The sequence below is a fragment of the Ischnura elegans genome, chromosome X (genome assembly GCF_921293095.1).
Source record: "Ischnura elegans chromosome X, ioIscEleg1.1, whole genome shotgun sequence".
NCBI classification, from domain to species: Eukaryota; Metazoa; Arthropoda; class Insecta; order Odonata; family Coenagrionidae; genus Ischnura; species Ischnura elegans.
Window position 1 is genome coordinate 8939496 of NC_060259.1, and position 21800 is coordinate 8961295.

At 38.3% G+C, this 21800-nt stretch overlaps 1 protein-coding gene across 2 annotated transcripts in view; it reads right to left on the reverse strand.

Moving 5' to 3' along the window:
* Positions 1-21058, reverse strand: part of LOC124170480 (Na(+)/H(+) exchange regulatory cofactor NHE-RF1) — a 118425-nt gene extending 97367 nt beyond the window's left edge. The window contains exon 1 of one of the 2 annotated variants that reach the window (XM_046549208.1): positions 20512-21058. In XM_046549208.1, the coding sequence (XP_046405164.1) occupies positions 20512-20967 (456 nt within the window). In that variant the 5' untranslated portion in view covers positions 20968-21058. The remainder of the gene's footprint in view (positions 1-20511) is intronic. The other variant, XM_046549207.1, reaches the window with a different exon arrangement.
* Between the last annotated feature and the right edge of the window lie 742 nt (positions 21059-21800).

Sequence of the window (21800 nt, forward strand, 5' to 3'; positions counted from 1 at the left end):
TAATCATATCATTGAAGGAATTATAAAAACAATACCTGATATTTCTGCTGATAGCGAGTCATCTTCGTTGTATTCATAACTGTGTAACTACCTTGTGAACGTCCTAGGGCACAAACTTCAATAAGGTATTGAGTGGTGTCAGATGTTGAGCACTCAGCTAGAAATGAGCGAATCAACCGTATAGACGGCATATTTTGGGAAAACCCGACTTTTAGAATGGAAACATTTGCACATTTGAGTTATAACAAGGGAATAAACGAATTGTGATTGGGTAAAATATAGTTGCCGATTCCAAGTGAGGGAAAGTGATGTAATTGCGGCAAACCTCATATTTATTAACAAATATCTTCTTTTTTGTCGTCAAGGGAATCAATATAAGACGATATAATGAAATATATATGCCTATTAAAAATGAGAGAAAGTGATAACATAGTGGAAAACGTCATACTTAGTAATACTTATCAAGTAGTAGTATTTAAATTTAGGGTGCGTCGACGGCAAGTTCATTTCGAACCACTATTATCTTATATATTATTTCAACTATATAGATACCTTTTTCTCAACTTATACGCAACCAAACTCTACAAGTGAGGTACCGAAATGCACAGAATTTATCAGAGAACATGCGACGGCATATTTACTTCCTAAATATTGCTATTATTTCCTAATATTGGTTTTTAAATACCTAATTTTTTTTAAACCGGTACATATTCCTGACGTTAACGGCGCACAAACTGATACATTTGTTCATTTGCAACAATATCTCGCATTATTTAAATAATTTTTATCAACATGCGGCTGATTCCACATTCAAGTCTCCAGTTGATACGTAAGTATGAGTCATCATGTGCGTTTAACACAGGATAGTGTAATTACTTCCAATGTTGTGTTTAAAGAGGTCCTCTGACCTCAATTTGTACATGAGCATTCCAATTAAATTTGTACACAAGACCCTGCCTTTTTTTCTACATTTCAAATTAGAAACGCGCCTATCCCACTGTGGACCTGCATTTAAAAGGAGTGGGGGAAGCCCGCTGGGAGCGGGTGCAGCACGCTCGTATCATTTAATTCCAAAACTTTAATTATAAATATCCGATTTTTGTGCCAAGGGAATCAACAACTGATGATACACTGAAATATAGTTTGCCTGTACAGAGTGAGAGAATGTGATAACGTTAAGGCAAACCTCATATTTAAATAAAAAAATTATGTCAAGACAGTCGCGAAATGACGATTGTGTGAAATATAGTTCCCTATTCAGAGTGAGAGAAAGTGATAACATTACGGCAAAACTCATATTTAATCAAAAATATCTTTTTTACGCCAAGGGAGTAAATAAATGATGATAGAGCGAAATAAAGTTGCCTATTCCAAGTGAGTGAAAGTGATATTGTGGCACACATAATATTCAATCAAAATTACCTTATTTATTTATCAATTGAGGCAACAATTAATGATAGCGTTGCCTATTCGATATTAGAGAAAGTTATAACATGGTGGCAAAACTCATGTTTATTAACAAATATCTTATATTTATATCGAGGTAATCAATAGTTGATGTGTAGGGTGACGTGTGCTTCATCAGAAACTTAAAATTAAACATTGAGATTATGATTCATGACATTTTTATTTGTCACACGCATCTAGAATATATTTTTCACACAAGAGTTTTTTTTTCTTTTTATTGTGTTACTTCATTTCTTCATTATTTACCGTCATTTCCTTTTTTATTTCTCAAGGATCAATTTTGCCATTTTATTATTTTTCTCTTCTTTTTACTTTTAATTCTAAACACGATTAACATGTTCAAAAATAAAAATTATAAAATTAGATGTAGAGAGACATTGAAGAGTAACTTGAGGAGGCAGTACATATGTCGTTGGAACTGTAGGTACAGAATTCCAAATACCTGCGTTTTAAATTGCCCCGCGCATGGACTTATAATTACTGACTAATTGGGAGATGAATAGATTTACCGAGGAAAGTTTATGGGGAGAGAGGGAGTCAGGATTGCGGATTAATTTCGAAAGACGAAGTAGCATACGGAGGGATTTGTTTTGAAGTGTTCTCATTCTTTTGCAAATGGAATTGCACTGGGCAAAAATTTCGCAGCCGTAGAGGAGGGTTGGTTTGGTTAAAAGAAAGTCGAGTTTCACTCTAGCACTGCGGGGAAGTGGAGAGGCGGGGGAGGAGAGCGAAGAAACTGCTCCTGCTTTAGACGCACAGTATTTCAAATGTTTGTGGAAAGTGAATTTAATGTCAAAATAGGCGCCGACAAATGAATGAGAAGTTGGTCTCGGTATCCGCAGTTTGTTTATGAAGGCCGCTTTACACGGTGAATGATCATTCGAAACGTCTTTCGAAAGATCGTTCACAAGATTCCTCCAGTAGCCCTCCTTGGTGAAGTAGTGGGGGTGGAAGAAGGGGAGAGGGGGGAAGGGGGGAATGGGGGATAGGGTTTGCTTTGGCTGTTAATGGGCAATGTTTAGAACGGGCGTTTCAAACGCCTTTTCAGCCCAGATGTGGGCCATCTCCCTAGTTCTCACCTCGATGATATTTGCCCTCTCTGGCAGAACTTCAATGAAGGTGAGGGAAAAACATTGGTCGAAAGAACTGTTGTGTGAGGCAGTGTGAATGGGGATGGGTTCATGAAAGGGGGGAGTTTTGCAAGAGTGCCTGTGGTTATTCATTCGGATGGATATGGGTGTGGTACATTCTCCTATGTAGTAAGAGGGGCAAAAATTACAAAACAGCCAGTAGACAACGTTGAAGGAAGTACAAGACGGTGTGGAGGAGGATCTATCGATGACAGGTGAGGTGTTGGGGCGTAGCAGAAGGCAGCACTTGCAACGGGGGCGGTTTTCATGGAGTCAGGGAGGAAAGTGGGGGGAGTGTGTGCCGGAGGAGGGGGCGGGTGGATTGTAAAATATTACCTAAGTTAGGTGCTCTTCTGTAGGCAATGGAGGGGCAGGATGGAAGAAGAGCAGCCGTGATTTTGTTTTTGCTGATGATAGGGTACAGATCTTTTAATATTTTTTTAATTTTTTGAGTGCCCGGGAAGAATGTGGTGGTGAGATAAGTTTCCTGGTTTGTTCTTTTTTGGTGCGTGGGGTGTACTGTTCGGAGGGAGAGAGTATTTTCTTTTTAAGCAGGGGTTCTGGATACTCTCGTTTGAGGAGAGCATGGTGGAGGTTCTGTGTGGCTCTTTGAAGAGATGGTGAATTGTTGCAGATGCGATGGGCACGGAAAATAATTAATCCCGCCCATTAAAAGAGAGGCGTGTAAATAGAGGTCATGCACTCAGTCTCGTAAAATTACGATTTCATTTTTTTCCGATACTTATTTAACAAGAGGTAATTTTGGGTTATTCCGCATTAATGCGAGTCAATTTGCGATAATTTTATTTCTCTCTGGGGCCCCCTAAGCCCGTGGCGATCGCCGACCAGCCGACCTGACCATACCGCCCCTGTCTATAAGCATACAATTTCTGCACAATTTAATAATAATATCAATAATAACAATAAATTACTACTTGACTACGTACATCCAATAATATTAATCAGCTTTGAATAAAATTTTGTGGATAACTACCAAAAAATATTCACAGATATGAATTTTAGCCCGTCGAGGGTGGCAAATTTGGCAGGTTCATCTTTAAACGAATATTTGGTAGGCGAGCATCACATAATCGAAGAAGCGCTAAAACAGGACCATTATAACTTGGTTTCTTCGCGGCAAAAACCTGACCATTTTTCAAGAAATTATGGATACTTCAGTTTATTGCAAGACTATCATATCTCAATACGCTGTAGGACACCTGAGGCATTAAAAAATCTCATTCAGCGAGAACAAGTGAACGATATCGATCGAGGGAATAGGTTATACATATGTGCGCGTCGCGGCGCGCGTGGACATAACTATTTTTTAAACACTAAGTCAGAGGTGGAGAAAGGGTTGCCAACGATACTAAGCATTACAGGCAACATACAGTAACCATCCTTGAATTTCCACGCCGTATTGAACAGGCGTATCGACAGTGGCGGATTTAGGGGGGTTACAGGGGTCATGGCAACCCCAGTTTTATTTAAAACCATTAATTTGTATTAGTTCCTATATTTTTTTATATTTTTTTATTTTATTTATTTCCAAAGCCCACGTACAGCATAATTGCCGATTTATAGTGGCCCGATAACAAGAAAATATATAATATAATACAAGGAACAAAATACATGAAAGGTAACGGGAATCAGGTACATAAAATATGCCGAGAATCAAATACATAAATTACAACGAGAATCAAATCCTTGAAATTAAAGAATATAAGAACATTAAGTACAAGTAAGGAAATCGAAGCAGTGGTAAGAAATTGGAAGTGTTGCTATTGATGTTCAGAGAGGTAAGATAGAGCCAAGCTAGTCAAGACGTTCGGGAAAAGGGATCAACACTCGGGGGAAGGGAATTAAGAAGTGAGGGGAGGCGGAAAAAAAGTGAGCGTTGAATGAGTGATAATCTGGGAAGTGGTGTGTGGAGCAGTGAGTGGGTGCGCGTGGGGCGGGAGGGGACTCGGAAATTAAGAAAAGAGAGGAGTTCAGGACAGTCTGTGGTTGAGTTGAGGATATTGTAGATAAATTTAAGGTCACTTTTGAGGCGTAGAAAAAGAAGATTGTGAATGGAGAGAGAAGTTAGAAGGGAGTTGGTAGGCATATTACGCATGTGAGGGACTCTATATTTTACTATACTTGAGAAGTAGTTAGTGACAGATTTAAAGGCAAGGATATTTGACTGAGCTGAAATCGCCCAAATAGGAGAGCAATGGGTTATCACAGGAAGGAAAATTGTTGAAAAAAAGCAACCAAGAGCTTGTGAATCTTTAATTTCCGAGTATCTATATAGTAGGCCTAAAAGGGACATGGCCTTAGACTTAACTATTTCTATGTGCTCGGAGAAATTTAGTTTAGATTCAATTAGTACGCCAAAATCCTTCACTGACGACTTCCGTTTCACGGGTATTGAGTTTAAAGAGTAAGTGAAGTCATGAGGGACTTTTTTTTAGGTTGAAGGACATGGTATTGCACTTACGCTGATTGAGCTTTAGTTCCCAGGTAAGAAACCAATGTGAAATAGTATTTAAAGCGTTTTGTAGTTCGTGGCAGTAAGAGGGAGTGTGGATAGTTTTGAAAACTTTGCAGTCGCCAGCGTTAAACAGCATGTGGGCTTGCGAGGTGGGAATTAAGGAGTCGTCGATGTATTAATTTAATACATACGGTCCTACAACACTGCCTAGGGGAACTCCTGGTGTTACAGGAGACCAACTAGATGAGACGCCAGAAAGAATAACTAGCTGATTTCTGTCACTAATAAAGCTAGACAAGAGGCTGAAAATTCACCATGGATATTAAACCTATGACTGATTTTATGAAGGAGGAGAAGACTATGGTTAAGGGAATCGAAGGCCTTTGAGACATCAAGAAATATTGCATCAATTTGGGCTTTCTTAGATACTGAGGCCACAGCATGGTGTTGGAAAACCGACAAATTATTTAAGCATGGTCGCCCATGGAAAAAGCCGTGTTGGCAGGTAGGTAAAAAAAGGGGACGTAAAATAATAAAGTCTGTTTAGAGAAATTCTCTCGCAAACTGACTAGAGAATTGGAAGAGAGATATTGAGAGAGGGTAATTGTAGAGATTACTCTTCGACAATGATTTGTGGATTGGAGTGACTTTAGCAAATTTAAACTGCGGTGGAAAAACGCTGAGAGAAAAACGACGGTTAAATATTATGGATAATGGTAGTGGCGAGGGAAGAAGCACAGTTTCGTATGAGACCGTCGGGCTGAGACCGTCGGGGCTAGAGGAACGATGGTGGGAAATCTTGCAAAGCGATAAGTAGACTTCCCGAGGGTCGGTTTGGATTTGGCAGGCAGTGATTGGTGCTCGGGATAAGTGCATGGGTAAGAGGGTAACTAGATGGCGGTTTAAGGCAGTCAGAAAAGAATCTAAGAAATAGATTAGGCCTATCTGAATCTACTGCGCAGAGTTTATTGTATGAAATGGTATCCGGTTTTAGAATAACGGCGTAGGTCAGAAAATTTAATAGCTATTGTATCCTTGTAAAGGACTGAAGGGAGTGTAAATGCATGGCTACAAGTCCCAAGCGTAGGAGAATTTGAGTGGTACTTATCGCAGAGTGTAGCTCTTTAAAAAGAACGACCCTCTCTAAGTGGGGATATTAGCTACTCACAGTTCATGACCCCACTCCCTAATCAAATTTGATGTTGCATCCGCCCCTGCGCACTCTCACACGATCAACATGCTTCACTTATGCTCACTAAGGAACTTAAATTGTGCGATTGCAGGTAGAAAAACAATACTAGCAATTTTAGTAAGGAAGGAGAGCAGCCTTAATGCCGTGTCCACCGATAAGACGCGGAGTGGCTACTGAGACACTCAATAACGGCAATATTTATAAAGATATCTCCGTGATGTCATTTTACGTATTATTTTCACTACATACTTAGCTGCAGGAAATACTATTTTTCTCTTCAAAATAAAAACCTGCAAAGTAGAAAAATTGTTTCCGCATCATATCATCTTCTTATTAATTCCACCTCAATATTTGTATATTCCTGCGCCAAAAAAGGAAACACTGACTTATGAAAAGATGGGAAAAGCCGATTCCTCGGCGGTTAAGCTAAAGTATTAGACAAAATAAAATAAGAGAAGGAAAAAGTCCACAAGATCCCATTGCATTTAGGGGAAGAAAATAGATGGGATGGAATGGAAAATTGAAAAAATCATTGAAGGATTCGCTGACCATTTGATTTGAGCCCAAAGAGTTTTCCAAACGGGCGAAACCCAAACACACCCCCTCCATGTGTACAACCGCTGAATTAAGTTTCACTGAAAGCCCTGAAAGCCATAGATCAACGGACATGAGGAAGTGCTCAAGGCAAAATTACTGACGAGGAGCTTACTTTCAAAATAAAAGGAAAGCAAGAGGATGTACAATAATGAGATACAGCCAGAATAACTCACCACGAATGATAACATGTTAAAAAACGTTCCTTTTACTGAATGGTAAAGACCATTTTGGATTTATATTAAGGGCCATATTCCAGAACGTCACTCGAGTGTTGATTTCCCTCACTCGTCACTCCAACTGCACTCGGTCGCTACTTTGGTATTCCAAGATGTCACTCGAGTGACGTTGCTCCCTCGGACTGCCCTCGGAAACGAGTGACCTGTGTTGGACACTCCGAGTGATCACTCAAATGGAGTGAGCAAAATTCAAGATGTCTGCCGTTAGCACCTCGCATATTTAAAGAGGAATATTGGGAGTAAAACGATATCCACCAACAAAATTTAATTCCAGTGATTTAAATAAAGCATGATTAAACAATTATAATTTAGTTTAGAGGCGTCAGTCGTTTTAATTAAGTTCAACTAACGTTCCTTCCGATACCCCATGGTGTCCACGGGTCCGTGATTTGGCATAATTTATAATCAGATAATAATTACTGATTTTATGAATGGAAATCTATATGATGTAGGAAATATCAAAATCAAGATATATTTATTTACATTTGTGCATCGTTTTACTTATGTCATCGGCTATTATTCAAAATAATACTAAAATATTACGGGGACCTTACTGACTGGCTTTGACTCGGCTTGGGTTGCGATTTTTAAATCAACTTACAATGACCATATAGACCTCTGTTAATAAAGTATGATGAAATTAAAGTAATATAAAAGTGTTTTTACCCCCTACATGACATGTAATGCATCATTAATATTCCCCGAAGAAATATGTTTTCAATTAACTTCTCGCGTCGAGGTTCAAATTTACCGCTCTTCACTGCCGCGAGTCTTCTATTAAAGTTTTGCTATTGTTTTCGTCAAGTAAACACGCCGAACAGCCCAAGAAGAATCACATTTATCTTAAAATAGGTTTACATCGGGTAAAGTATTCTCAAAGGCTTTCAATTTTAAGGAATGTATTAAAATGTTACAGGTAATCATGAACTAAACTTTGCCAGTGTAAAATGAGCAGGTACTATGCATTCGTTCCAAATTGGCGTTTTTGCCTTAGGAAGTTAGTTTGTCGACGAATTTTGAGTTCTCAATTCACTATTTTAAGTTATATAAGTGCATAGAGAAGGACTGTTTGCAGCTTAATCAACAGTGTTTGTGGTAATGTGATCGTGTGTTACTGAATATATTTTTGTGCAATGAAGCAATAGTTACAAAGTTATTGTGTACTTGTGGCTAAGATTTTCAAGTATTGGACTAGTTTTAGGTTTCACGTTACTTTCTTTCATGTCATCAAGGTTTCAAAATGTAGTGATTATGATTACTGCTGTTGTAACATACTGTGTGTAGCATTTGTCAGTGGACCTTCGAATATGTATTCCTATTCTGATAGGATTATCGTTTTATAATACTCATGAATTTGATTATAAACTTAAATAAGTCATCGATGTGATGAGAAGATATTTGATGATACAGGCTAGTGTTTCTTTTCCTTGTTCCTTGCTCCTATTGGATCATAAAGGTATATACAATTTGTGTATCGTAGCATACAACGAAGAAACCTTATTAATTTTCAATGTCCATTAGGTACATGTGAACCAAAGTTGGATGGGTAAAAAGTTGGTTGGATCTCCACGATTTCGACGATTATTTGCAGGTTGATGGTAACGAAGCTCTTCCTCTTGAAAGTAGGCGAATAAGGGATCTTAATAACCCTATGTAAATGTTCCACGACAGAGAAGTCTGCGCAAGATTTAGATTTCCTAAAAAAAATTGTCAGAGATTTCATCATCCCCATAGCTTCGACCCCACACCTTAGCATTCTTTAACTGCCAGTGCCAGTAGCAATTCAGTCATTAGTGTTTCTAAGATTTGTAGCCATTTGTTGTTTTTAAGTTGGTAAAGTTATTAATTGCTGGATACCACATAATGTTTGGTGGTGAATATGGCGTTAAAAATCTAGAAGAATTTTTATTTCACTTCACATGTCTTGTCCAAGGTTGTTTGTGGTGATTTATTCAGAATTATTCTATCAAAAATATCAAAGTTTGTTAAGGTTAGCTTTTTAATGGGTACCTATTTAACTACACAGGATATTTTCACTTATTCAGTAAACTTGAATCTATTGTGATATAATATAACCAGGTTATAGCATGCAGCTCACCCACCCTCTCATCCACTGGGTAGGTATGCCAGTTTTTTATGAGAGAGAGCAATTGACATTTACACAAATTTCACATTTTCCTAAGTATGTACTTAATGTTCAGGAAAGCATTTAGTGTACCATTTTCTCTTTCACACCTTTTTTTGATTATTTAAAACCTACATCGCCATCTATGACGCTCCCTATAGTTCATAGGAATTTGAAAATAATGTGCTCCAATTTATGTGTGTGTTACACTCACCAGTCTAAAATAATTTGTAAAACTTCCTGCTAGTAAGTATAGAGCGTAGTAATACACCTATGATATTGCCTACCTTTACTTTCAGATGATCTGCTGAATAGAAATGTTTAATTTTTAAGTGTTCAGGGATTTTAATAGAGATTAACATAGGAAAGCCAGAAATGAGTCAGAACTGGAATATAAAACCACTCACTTTATCAAGTTATATTACTGAAAGGAAATATATGACCTATTTTTGAACTAACTTCTTAATATGGATATTCCACTTCAATAATTCTTCAATTATTAAGCCTGCAAACATGTCATGTATTTATTCCATTAGAATATCTTTAAAATAAAGGTTATGTACAAGGAATTTCTCTTTTTTTAATATGAATAGTAGGGTATTAGCTCATTGATTGATCGTATTATGGTTAGATTATTGTGCCAGAAGCTGTAAAGATTTGCTTAGATTATTTTATAAGAATTGGTATCTTATGGCCCATTGATAACAATGTATAAATGTATGTAATACAATGTTTTCATTTTTCAAAGCTGTTGAGGTAATCACTCATCTACACAAGAAATGTGAATGGGCCTAGGTTACTTTTTGAGGATTGCCATATCCATGAAATTCTTTTTGAAAATTGTGGACTGAAGTACTTGTGATTGTCAGTGACCTTTGGAAAAATATTTCTTCAATCCTCGATTAAACTTGAGCTGATCGCATAATTTTAATAGATGAGATAGGCCACGAATCATTAATCTATGCAGTTGATCAAAATTTTATAGCAAAATTATGTATATTATGTTTATTGGTTCATTTGAAGAAATATTTTATAGTGAATAATAGCCATTTTAACATCCACCCTGATGGTTCACTATCTCCAATTTAGAAAAAAATTAAAGAATTCAGTTAACCATGTTACTTCCATCGTACTAATGATTGCTCCATTAAATATGACTGCATCAATATATTTTGTCCTTCTTATTGAGCAAAGATAGCTGTTACTAAGCAGAGTCGTCTGCTGCCCTGCTTAAAAGTCAAAGAGATTATAAAGGATTAAAATTGAGGAAGATGGTATAGGAGTGGGTAGGATGAAAAAAATAGTACATGGTTAGCAATTTATGGGTCCATTTTGTTGGATTACATGTGTGACTGTACTAGCATGAGCAAAAGTGCACTTCAAGTATTATGGTAGCTAAAGAATGTATGATATGTACTTAGATTTCTAACACATGGGTTTGTATAAGCCTCAAATCTTAGTCATAGTTCATAGTTGTTGAATTAATATTTACTCAGCTAACTCAAATTACCCATGGGTCTTTCAACAATCAATAATGATCATGCCTATCTTTCATAATGCTAATTTTCTACATGGCTTATTTCTTTACTGTGCTTTTAACATTTAAACTGCTTGGTCAATTATAATTATCACTTTAAATAGGACATGAGTAGTATGCTCACAAGAATGCCATTAGTTTGGTCTCCATAATTGGAGGGGCTGGTTGTGCATTTTTGTAAATCATAGACAAGATTTATGATTCAATAAGTAGTTTGGAAAATCAAGTGATTTTTATTTATTTAAACTAGATGTTGCAATCAACATATTGAATATAATCATCGGTATTGAATTGAAATAACATACATAAACAAATCTAAAAGAGTATAAAATTATAATGAGGCAAAATGAACATTTCTTAAGCGAGACAATTTATTTTAAAATATCAGATATTGTTTTTATATAATACATTTTTTTGGCTGAGGTCGTGGAAGGTGGTAAATCATGTTCTGACTTTTTTTTCCTGGATAGCCTGTGAGGAAAAATTCATAGCTAATGGTGATTTCCTTGTGTCTGTTGAATTTTTCCGCTTCTAATTAAGTTCTATTTTTTAATTTTTGTTTCCAATAGAGTTGCCTCTTTCCTTGTGTTCAAAATTTCTTCTTAACCTTATATATTATTTTGCATCTTTTTGTCCTGACATTGTATTCATCATTAACTATGGCTCTTTTTGTGGGTGGGTGGATGGAGGTAATGGTGAGTGGGTAGTGTTCAGAGTTTATAGCTTTGGCTAGTGGCTGAAGTGGAGTGCAGGGTGGCAGTGATGCTGGTAAGAGTACCGATGAAGGTGTATCAGTATTTTGTCAGCTATAGACGATGTTGATGAATTGAGAACGGTAGTTGTGGTATTTGAAAGGGATGGAGCTCCTCCTTTGTTGATGCCAGCCATTGTATGAAAGTCAGCACACAAGTGAAGGCAATGCAAAATATTAATCAAATAAAATAATTAAAAACTTTTGAGAAAAGAACTTTAAGACTAAAAATATGATACTGCAATTTGAGTATTGTATCTCACTACTACTATCATTATGTACAGCAACAAACAACAGGGGCGGATCCAGGATTTCTTTCTGGGGGGGGGGGCACAACAAGGCCGTATCAAGGATGTTGTTATGTGGGGGGGGGGCACAAGGATACCTCGCAAAACGTACAAAACGAACGCAATGATAATGGGACCGTATTAAAATCTTCCTTATTTTTTAAGGGGGGGAGCGATCCCCCGTCCCTACAACCACCTATGTATATCAACTATATTATCACTATCCCCTGTATTTGGGATGTGGTATGAAATGCATGGCACTGCAATCTCCAGCAAGGGATCAGTAGTCGGGGGATTGGAGTAAGGCCCTCCACAAGTGCCCATTCTCTCCTGCGTCTACTTTGCTAAGGTGGCTTTCCTTCGAGCTGTTATATTCTCCCATGCTTATATTTTGGCTGTCAGACATCACGCTAAGGCAAAAACGAAAATCAATCCAATGGATATTCTTGTTATAATGCATTTCGTACCATACAATAAGAATTGGAATTGAGGATAACGAATGTTTCATATATCATTATTTACACCCCATCGCCTGTATATTAACTTAAGTGAGTGTTCAGTATGTATTATTCATCAATATAATAATGTTTTACTGATCGTAACGTAGCTCATCCATCCGCTTTTCATAATTACATCTCAAAGGCTTAATTTATATTTTTTCTTTTCGTCTCGGCTATCGGAATCGATTATAAAAGCATTAACAAACATACCCCATGAACGAAACTGGGCGCATTAAATTCCTCTGCTAGCTTCATCCAGCTTTTATTTTTTTCTGCTGATGTTTGCGTGTCAGTTATGTTATTTTCTAACGTTGATTTATATTTGAAACCCAAAGAAATTACGAAAATGTAGCCCTGTTGGACATTTTTATTTACAATCAGATTTGCCGCTGATTATTATCGCTCGTCATTTTTTTGGTGTAAATACGTCATAGTAACTAACAATCCCCAGTTACTTGTATCGCTACTGACCCTCAAATGAGTGGAGTGTGAGTGTGTTCTTGGAATACCGATCAACAATCACACTCATTCTGAGAATGAGTGATCACTCGAATGAGTACGAGTGATCACTCGGAGTGAGTGACGTTCTGGAATATGGCCCTAAGTGTATAGATTGCAGTGAAGTTTTCTCGGATTTCGCGCCGGGTCAGGTCCTCCATTTCTCCTTCCAACGTTTCGACGGACAACTCGCCCATCGTCATCAGGGAGTCAGGAATCCAAATGGATCTCATTGGATTCCTGAATCCCTGATGACGATGGGCGAGTTGTCCGTCGAAACGTTGGAAGGAGAAATGGAGGACCGGACCGGTTGCGAAACCCGAGAAAACTTCACTGCAATTGTTCACCGGAAAAAAAATGATATCAAGTGTATAGATGATAACAACCATGAGAAATATCTATTCCATGACCGACAATATTCATTCCACGTCCAGGAGCGGTTTCAGTCAAATTAAAATAAATTATAAATGCAGACCTCCATGGATAATATGTTCACCACAAACTGACACAGAGATTCCAACGGGATTATTGCGAAAGAAAACGCGAATCTGATAGCCATCTTTTAGGTAGGCTTAACATTTCTACGGCATTAGGTTTCCATAATCGTCGAGTAATGAATACACAAGCGACAAAATGGCAATTTGGGGGCAAGGATTCAATTAATAGCCGGGAAACACTCCGGGGAACTCCACAAAGGGACTTCTCCCTTCCTCCCACTGGACAACCACTACACAACTATAGAGCGTTCCACATTTAGTTGACAGTACGGGCCTTATGGATAACAGTGTTGCCAAGCTTCCGCTCCGCCGGCAGGCATCCTAACAGCGTATGCAACCACACATAATAGAGCGCCAAAATGGTTTAGTTCAAAAAGGAGTTAGGGATCGCACGAAAGACGGCGTAAATTAAGGAATTTTTTATCGTAAATTACAATACCTTGCTGCAATATAAAAGGAAGTCTTTTGTTATTTTATGTATGTACTTATTCAATGCACAAGCTGAATAATGAATAATCTGTAATATAAAAAATAACAATAAATTGAAGGATAATAAAAATTATCGCCACTCCTGAATGAGACAAAATTTCTATTCCTTCCATATTATGCAATATTTTTGGGCTCTGGCTAGTAATACATGAAAGGCGATGTTGTATAAGACATCATAAATCTTTAATTTTTCAAAAATTACCCATACTTGATTTATTAAAGATCTTTTTTCAAGCTGACATCTTCAAAGCTAATTTCCTTAATGTTCTCTTTCATCCACCTTGTAGTAGGCAAGGATTCCAATTTCCTTGAGTAATAAGAGGCATTACCTACCACTATAATTGATCCTTCGGGTAAGTTTGCAAGAAGTGAGTGCTCAAACCATCTCTCGTAACACTCGCCACCCACTTCTCCACGATCATCCATTGAGTTCTTTTTGTACAGAAACACATGCGATGCTCCTTTTATGAACCCATTTTCCGTTCTCGCGTGTAAATTGCGAATCGTCCTCCTCGGGAAGTGGGGGCCAAGCCCAGTATTTAGTCCAGCAAGGAAAGCTTGACGCGGATTTTTTAATTGTTTGTTTCGCAAACTAATGTTCACTATTTGTCCAACATTAATCCAACTTTCGCCTGTGAATACATTCGTCCCGTGTTCGCGACGATATTTTTTTAGCTGTCTTAAATAATAAATTGTGCCACCAACGAATAATATCATCCCTTTCGATAAGGATGAATCTTTTCCCTCTGCGTTCTTACACGAAGCCTATGTCCAAAAGAAGACGATATAGTGTTGTCCTTTTGTATTCTGGGAGAATACTGTCCATATCTACCGAGTTTAAGATGGATTTTAAAGTCGGAAGAATATTTTTCACGAAGTATTCATGTACCTTCCTTCTAATTCCCGATCTCACAAAATCGTCGAAAATCACTGCCTTCGAATTTTTGTAAGGCTGTCTAATTTCTTTAGTTTTTGAATGAGTTACCAATGGACCACGGGAGCTTTCCTTTCTCACTCTGTTAAGAGAGGACTCCTAGCACCCAGTAGCCTTCGAAGCTTCTCGGCAGGCCTCACTAATGCTGAGAGATTTCCTTAAGTACGAGAAGACTTAGAGCACCAACTGTTTTTCCGCGGCTTATGAGCTTCTCACCTTTTCTCCTCTTCTTCGTAACGGGCATATTGATTGGGCGTGCTACAGCAGAGATAAGTGTAAAAACACACTTCACAATTCTCAAATTCAGCAGACCACACAACACTTGTTCACTCCAAAAAAATGCAATGACAAACTGAGCGCCTTCGTAAATTCTTCCCACGGCCCCTTCGGCTAGGGTCGATTCTGGTGCAGGTTTTATGGTACCCTATGAAAGGAACTCAGAAAAAACCCAAGCCCCTTTTTGTAAAAGGCGTGCACTGGATGGGGTAGTGTTTCGCACAGATTATGAGATATTCTCTTTCTTGGTTTCCGCGATGGGACCGAAACACCCAAGGCGAAAGCGTCTTATTTCCAAGCCGCTTGCTTACTTTCGCGTATCAATGTATTCAGATATAAACACTGCTGTTACGACGTATGAGTATTCTCTGTTTAGGATATCAAACGAATAGATAAATACAATTCATAGTATGTATTGACAAAAAACTCCGCCCGAGAATTTTCCCTCTGCGCGCAAGAAAAAGCAAGAAGCCCGGCCCAGCGGGGCCGTAATATTTTTTCTTACGATCAAAACCTTGTAACTCGCTTCAGAGTTAATGTAAGTTAATGGTTTTTTCACCAAAAATAACTTTGTAGTTTTCTTCACATTTGATACGCAGCATGTAGGGACCTACCACGTAAGAAACGTAAGTTAGTAAGCGACTACTTTTTACCTTGCAAAAATCAAACTTTTCTTGTCCTTAAGGGTGTTACGTCGGCATAACAACATTTTAACTCAATATTTGTACAATTGGTGAAGACCTTCAAAGAGAAAATAGTGTGAAGAATTTGCTGCAGAAGATTCAATTCAATACGGACAACGGTCAGGCAGAAATTGCGAGAAGAAGATAAAGTAAAAAAATACACGTTTCTGACGGAAATTTAAGGAAATGTTTTTTATAGCTTTTGTTATAATTTTTATCAAAAAACTATTAGCATCAATGAATGCAGCATCTCTTTCTACATTACAATGCAATTTTCAATCAGTGTGTAGCGCAACATTAATTTTCGTGCTGTTATTGACAACACCGCGCTCCTGGCCTTATGGAGATTAACATGGGAAACGATTCTCCATAAGAGCCCATACTGTCAACTAAATGTGGAACGCTCTATAGCTTCGTGAACCTTGAAAATGGAGCAGCTCAACCATTTTTATCGCTAACCAATCTTTTTGGTATAGTTAGACATTCGATAATAATGGGATAATAATGATCCACGATGACGTCATCGAATGGCGTGGAGCTCGGGTCAGGAAATATGGAAGCTCCAACACCCGAGTATAATAAAATGATTCCATTATGGATGCATTCCATGAAAATCCTTGGCATCCATTTGGAGCACCAGGATCTCCTCCATTGGCTCAATCCCCTGACACCTTCATTGACAACGACTTGCGTCGTCACATTGGAAGGCACTCATCAAAGCCGTTGAAGACTAACTCCACCCGAATAAGGATTTAATTCTTTGAGAAGAATTTCCACTCTTGTCACGCGCACATAACATTGTAAAAGGATGTAACTCGGACTATTCCTACTTCGCCATAGGCACGCGTCAAATGAATCGCTCCGAGCACGGTCTGCACGGCAAAAGACGGCCATCGCGCCTCGGGCGACGTACCCCATCCCGAATTTCAATTAGAAAGGAGTGAGAGAGGCCGAGATCGCTTTAAGTGTCGCATTCACTCACGCCTCCGCTTTCGTCCGAGGAAGGCTATCCAATGGACCAATGGCTGGGACCAATTTTCAAGAACACGGAAGCCCAAGAAAATGCCAAATGTTATAAACAAACACTGTAAGACCTTGATCGGTAACTCATCTGCCACCACGAGGGGTGGGGGATTTGACACTTCAATCGACACCACCAGATGACGACACTGCAATTAAAAATGTTCTCAGTCGTTTGACGAGAGATTCCACATATTTACAATCAGCTTACAGTATCACTAAATTGAAGATTTTCAAAACGGTAACGGCATGACGCAAAGGGAGGAAATAACTTAGCACAATAACGGAAGCACGACATATATCAAGGGGACAACAGTTATTCTCAACATAATAGTTCCACTTATAACACAGCACATCATGAAGCCCAACAACTGTTCCAACATGATAATTATTCACATCCCTAGGGCATAGCCTACACATGTATTGCATGACGCACCCCTCCGCAATGAAGAGAGTATAATCGATTCACGGAGTGAATCGCAACTGGAATACAGACATAGAAATAATGAAGAGGGAAATGGAGTGATAACACTAATTAAAGCGTTCATTTGCCCGGCGATTAGCATCCCCTCATGTAAGAGAGTTCTCCGCCCAGGTAGGTGGGAGGTCCCATTTACACTTGCCTCAAAATTGTGAAGCTAAATAATTTCAGAGAATAGAATGACAGCACCACGACTGGTCGCGGTATTCGACCTTTTCCGTCTTCTCAATACTGCGTCGCGTCGGCGCTAATGTGGATACAGGAGGATAAAAACTTTCGTGAAAGGGAACCGGCCCACTCTTTTAGGGAAACCAATCAAATTAAAGATGACCATTGCGATTACTGCAATTAAATGCCGTTTAAAGAAAGAAATTTAATCCACACGTTGCTGTATTCGCCATTCGCGAAATTCGACATATCTGAGGAAAAATAATAACGATGATGGCAGATGATATTTATGTTGTCTCGCAACCATTCATTCGCGCTTATGTAATCGCCAGTTAACGGCACACAATTTTCACAGCACCTCAGTACGATTATAAATTAAAGTTTCGCTCGTTAATTGGCTCACACCTGGAGAAAGCAAACCGAAAATCCCCGATAAGCTTGTAGATAGGCATTTGATAAATAATTGTAATAAACTCGCTTTTATACCCGAAAAAGTGTATGTCAATAAGGATGTTTACTCACATATCAAACTGATACTCTCCGACTACTTTCACCACTTTCCACGCCGTCTTGACGTATAACTTCCAATTATTCACCATTATAAGTGAAAAATATTTGCCTGGGTGCTGATACACCTTAAACTCAATACAAATTGTTAAAATTCATGACGGTTTAATACATTTTAACGCTCAATATGAATATCACTCACGAATATAATGCTCAAATCATGACGATTTATATATGCTTAAGAGCACGACTAAAATTATGATTTAATTTTCCAGCATGAGTTTTTTTTCGGATTTTCGATCATTTTCCCTCATATTCCATGACTTCCCCTTCCTTCCCTTCCCCTGGTTTTCCAGAAGAGCGGGAACTCTGCTCAATTATTATTTGATGTCATTTTAATGACTTCAAAGGAATGATTGAACTTTTCCTAGGAATTTCATACATCTATAACTCTACCGACATATTGCAACATTATTAGCTACCAAGAGAAGTAGAGATGTTTACGATATTAAGGAGAACCGCACACTTCCGAATGGCTTCGTCGAAATAGTCATTATTAGAACAAATGCAATATTCACCTATAAATAACAGTACCTACTATAAAATTTAGGGCAGGAGGAAACCAAAGGAGGCATCGTTTCAATACATCCTAATATACGATTCATAAATAAAAACAGTTGACTATATTTCAAGAGTGCACACGAATAAACTTGGGCATCACACGACTCAAGGCCGAAAAATACATTACTCTTAAATCGTGCGACCCATTCTTTCAGTTCATCTCGTAGACCAAAACGAAAGTAATATAGCATGCTATAATATGCTATTATGAGTATTACATTATAATATGCTGTAAAGAGTACTGAACTACACGTGACCAATGAAACGCTGACTCAATAAGGCTTACGTACGCGAGCCACACTTGAAAGAGCCCGCGAGTGTGCCACAGAAACACAATAGGAGAGGAATTATGAAAATGCATAAAGCGAGTACCAAAATAAATTATTTAATAGCAACATCATTAAAATGGTTGAACAAGGTAATCTTCCAAGAACAAAACTTGAAAAATCAAATAAATGAATCGTCGTATGTGATCAAATTTTACCATAAATTTTTACAGGCGAGGAAAATTCCATTCCACATTCCATAGTGGCCTATATGGACATAGGGATTAGGCACCTCACAAAAGGGCTATTAACTGAGTAAGAGCGGCTAATTTACAGGGTATTTCCGATTGCAATACTTTGATACTAGAGTGTAATTAGAGGTGGGAGAGGGTCAAGTAAGCAATTGGAGGGATTATGGCGATGAAAGGGAGTATGCGTTCTTGCTCTGACCACCCAGCACCAACCAAACCGAACGCATTCTATGAAAAATCCACATTTTTAAACGAGTTTACAAGAAGGGATGGTACGTATTTCACTTCTAACACACAATTCGTAAAAGAAATCAAGGAATTGATTTCTGGCCACTAAAGTCAACGGACAAGGAGGGTAAAGAACTTGACCGGAAGGTCTTTACGTGAACTACAGCTTGCAGCTTTCAAATAACTATTTAAAATAAACAGGATTCATTAGGGAAGACCTGCAAACCTAGTCCAACTCACAAAATAAAAATCCGAGAAACAATAGATTGTATCATACACATCAAAGACTAGAGACCAATACCGTCGCCAAAAAATTGGACAGATTTCTTAATTTGAATATGAATTACGACTGCCTCTAACATTTCTGAGGAATTCATACAAATTGCCACGGAAAAAAATCCCTGGAATGGGAAAGTAACCTCAGACCTTCGGTTTTCCGGGCCACTGTGCAGACCACTACGACTATGCTATCCAGGTTCCCGATTTCCCATGGCAATTTCACGGTCCGTGGTTCGATTCCCGGTGTAAACGAATATTGCCCATTGGCAATAAGAATGGACTTTGCTGCCGTTTACGCGGCAGGACGTAAACAACACATTTCGGAGGAGGTTTGAACCCCTTAACCCTTCACCGCTTGCTAGGACCATTATGGGAACGTAGGGAAACAACGACTAGTCGCAATTCTCGCAATTCGGAACGATTGGTTCCCTGCTGAGGATCTGACCGGCTTCGCGATACGTCGCGCACTATCCACCCAACGGCGAACGAGTCCTACCTGTGTAAAACTAAATTAAAACAAAATATCCACAGGTTATATCCATACAAAACGGCGTTGTGGCAGTGAGACTTGTCGGATTGGGCGATTATCTTCATAATACGGGAAGATTCCATTAATGCTTCAACTCACACTTATTATTTGACAAGTGTAATGATCAACTGGAATATAAGGTATAACATATAAAAGGAACCAATTTTCTTTGGCAACTGTAAAACTTTAAGTTGTCAGTAGCGATTTCTTGAATACCGTTAACCACGATATATAACGCAACATTTACTGAATTCATTTCAATCGATCCAACTTTAAATTATTAAGTTGATGGATTTGAATGAAAATTGACGTTAATAGCTAATGACAGTACCACATAATACCATAGACAAACAATGCATTGGTACGTAAAGGGGATCGCTAAAAAACATAAATACGCTGTGAAGTAACGTTCCACAGAAACCACGAATACTCAAAAAAGACGTATAACACGAAAAAAACATCTTAGATACTAGGGGAAGTATTTACCTCCATGTCACCTGTGGCAGCACTACTTTCTGATGCTTGGGAACGGTTATCTGTGGAATCTTCTTTGCCGTTGTCTTGGTCGAAAGGATCAGGTGTTTTCATCTGCAAGATGCCCGGCAGTATTCCTTTGATGACAATGTTGTTTTCTTTGTAGTACTTGTCAGCAACAGAATCCACCACTAAAAGTTTGGTTTCGTTTGGTATCGCCTTAATCCTCTGAACAACAGCTTTGTGAGTTTCCGATGCAATATTCACACCATTTACTTCAACAATCCTATCACCTTGTTTCAAACCTGTGGCTTCGGCGGGGGAACCAGGATCGACCTTCCCAATAAACTGGCCAGGCACCCCCCTCTCCGCATGTAAATTAAAACCATAACCATCAAAATGATCCCATTTAACTATATGACATAACCTGGCCACTGGCTTGAGGTTTGTGGGGGATTTGCTTGACATTTTCCTACGCACGTTCTACGTCGCTCCGGCTTGGACCTACCTCATGCACAACTTCTCCCAAACAATCCGAGCGTTCAACAAGTGTATGCGATGCGAAGACCAACGAAGATGCACGAGTCGGATACAATATGGCGATTCCCGAGTGACCGCTGGGCGGAGTTTGAAAGTAACAAGTAATAGTAAGGATCATATCATAAAGATCATATTTTTCTTTGAAATTATTTATTAATGCGTTATAAGAGCATATATTTATATTTTTTTAATTAAAATTTACCTAGATTGAGTTTCGTGTTTTGGAGGGATTTTTAAACTCAGTAAACTTCAATTTAATGAGTTCAGAGTGAATATCTCGCGCCTGCAATCGCCAGGTAACGCCCTGCTCGTGGATACACCCTGAAGCGTGGATAAATACACCCAAGAACCTTAAATATTAAAGTATATCCTGTTTTCCACATTAATGAATTCAATTTTACATCGAGTAGATAGTTTTGTAAATAGTCAGTAGATGCCACCCCTTAATGGTTCAAGAGGGAATTTCAAAATTACGCACCTTGGCATTGCGGAAATAAATAAAATAACCATATTTCTACTACGCCTGATATTATTATAAATGTAATTAATAAATTAATAATGAAATAAATTTCCATGGAAAATTTTTAAAATTTGGAGCATGATGATGGTTACAAATTTATTTAGTAATTTACGAATACGTAACCATACACACCACTATCTCGCGCAGTAGCGGATACAGAAAAAAACTAAAAGGGGAGAGCTTTACTTTTGTAGTAAAGCGCCTTGAAATTATAATGATTAAGTCACATGCAAAGTTTAAG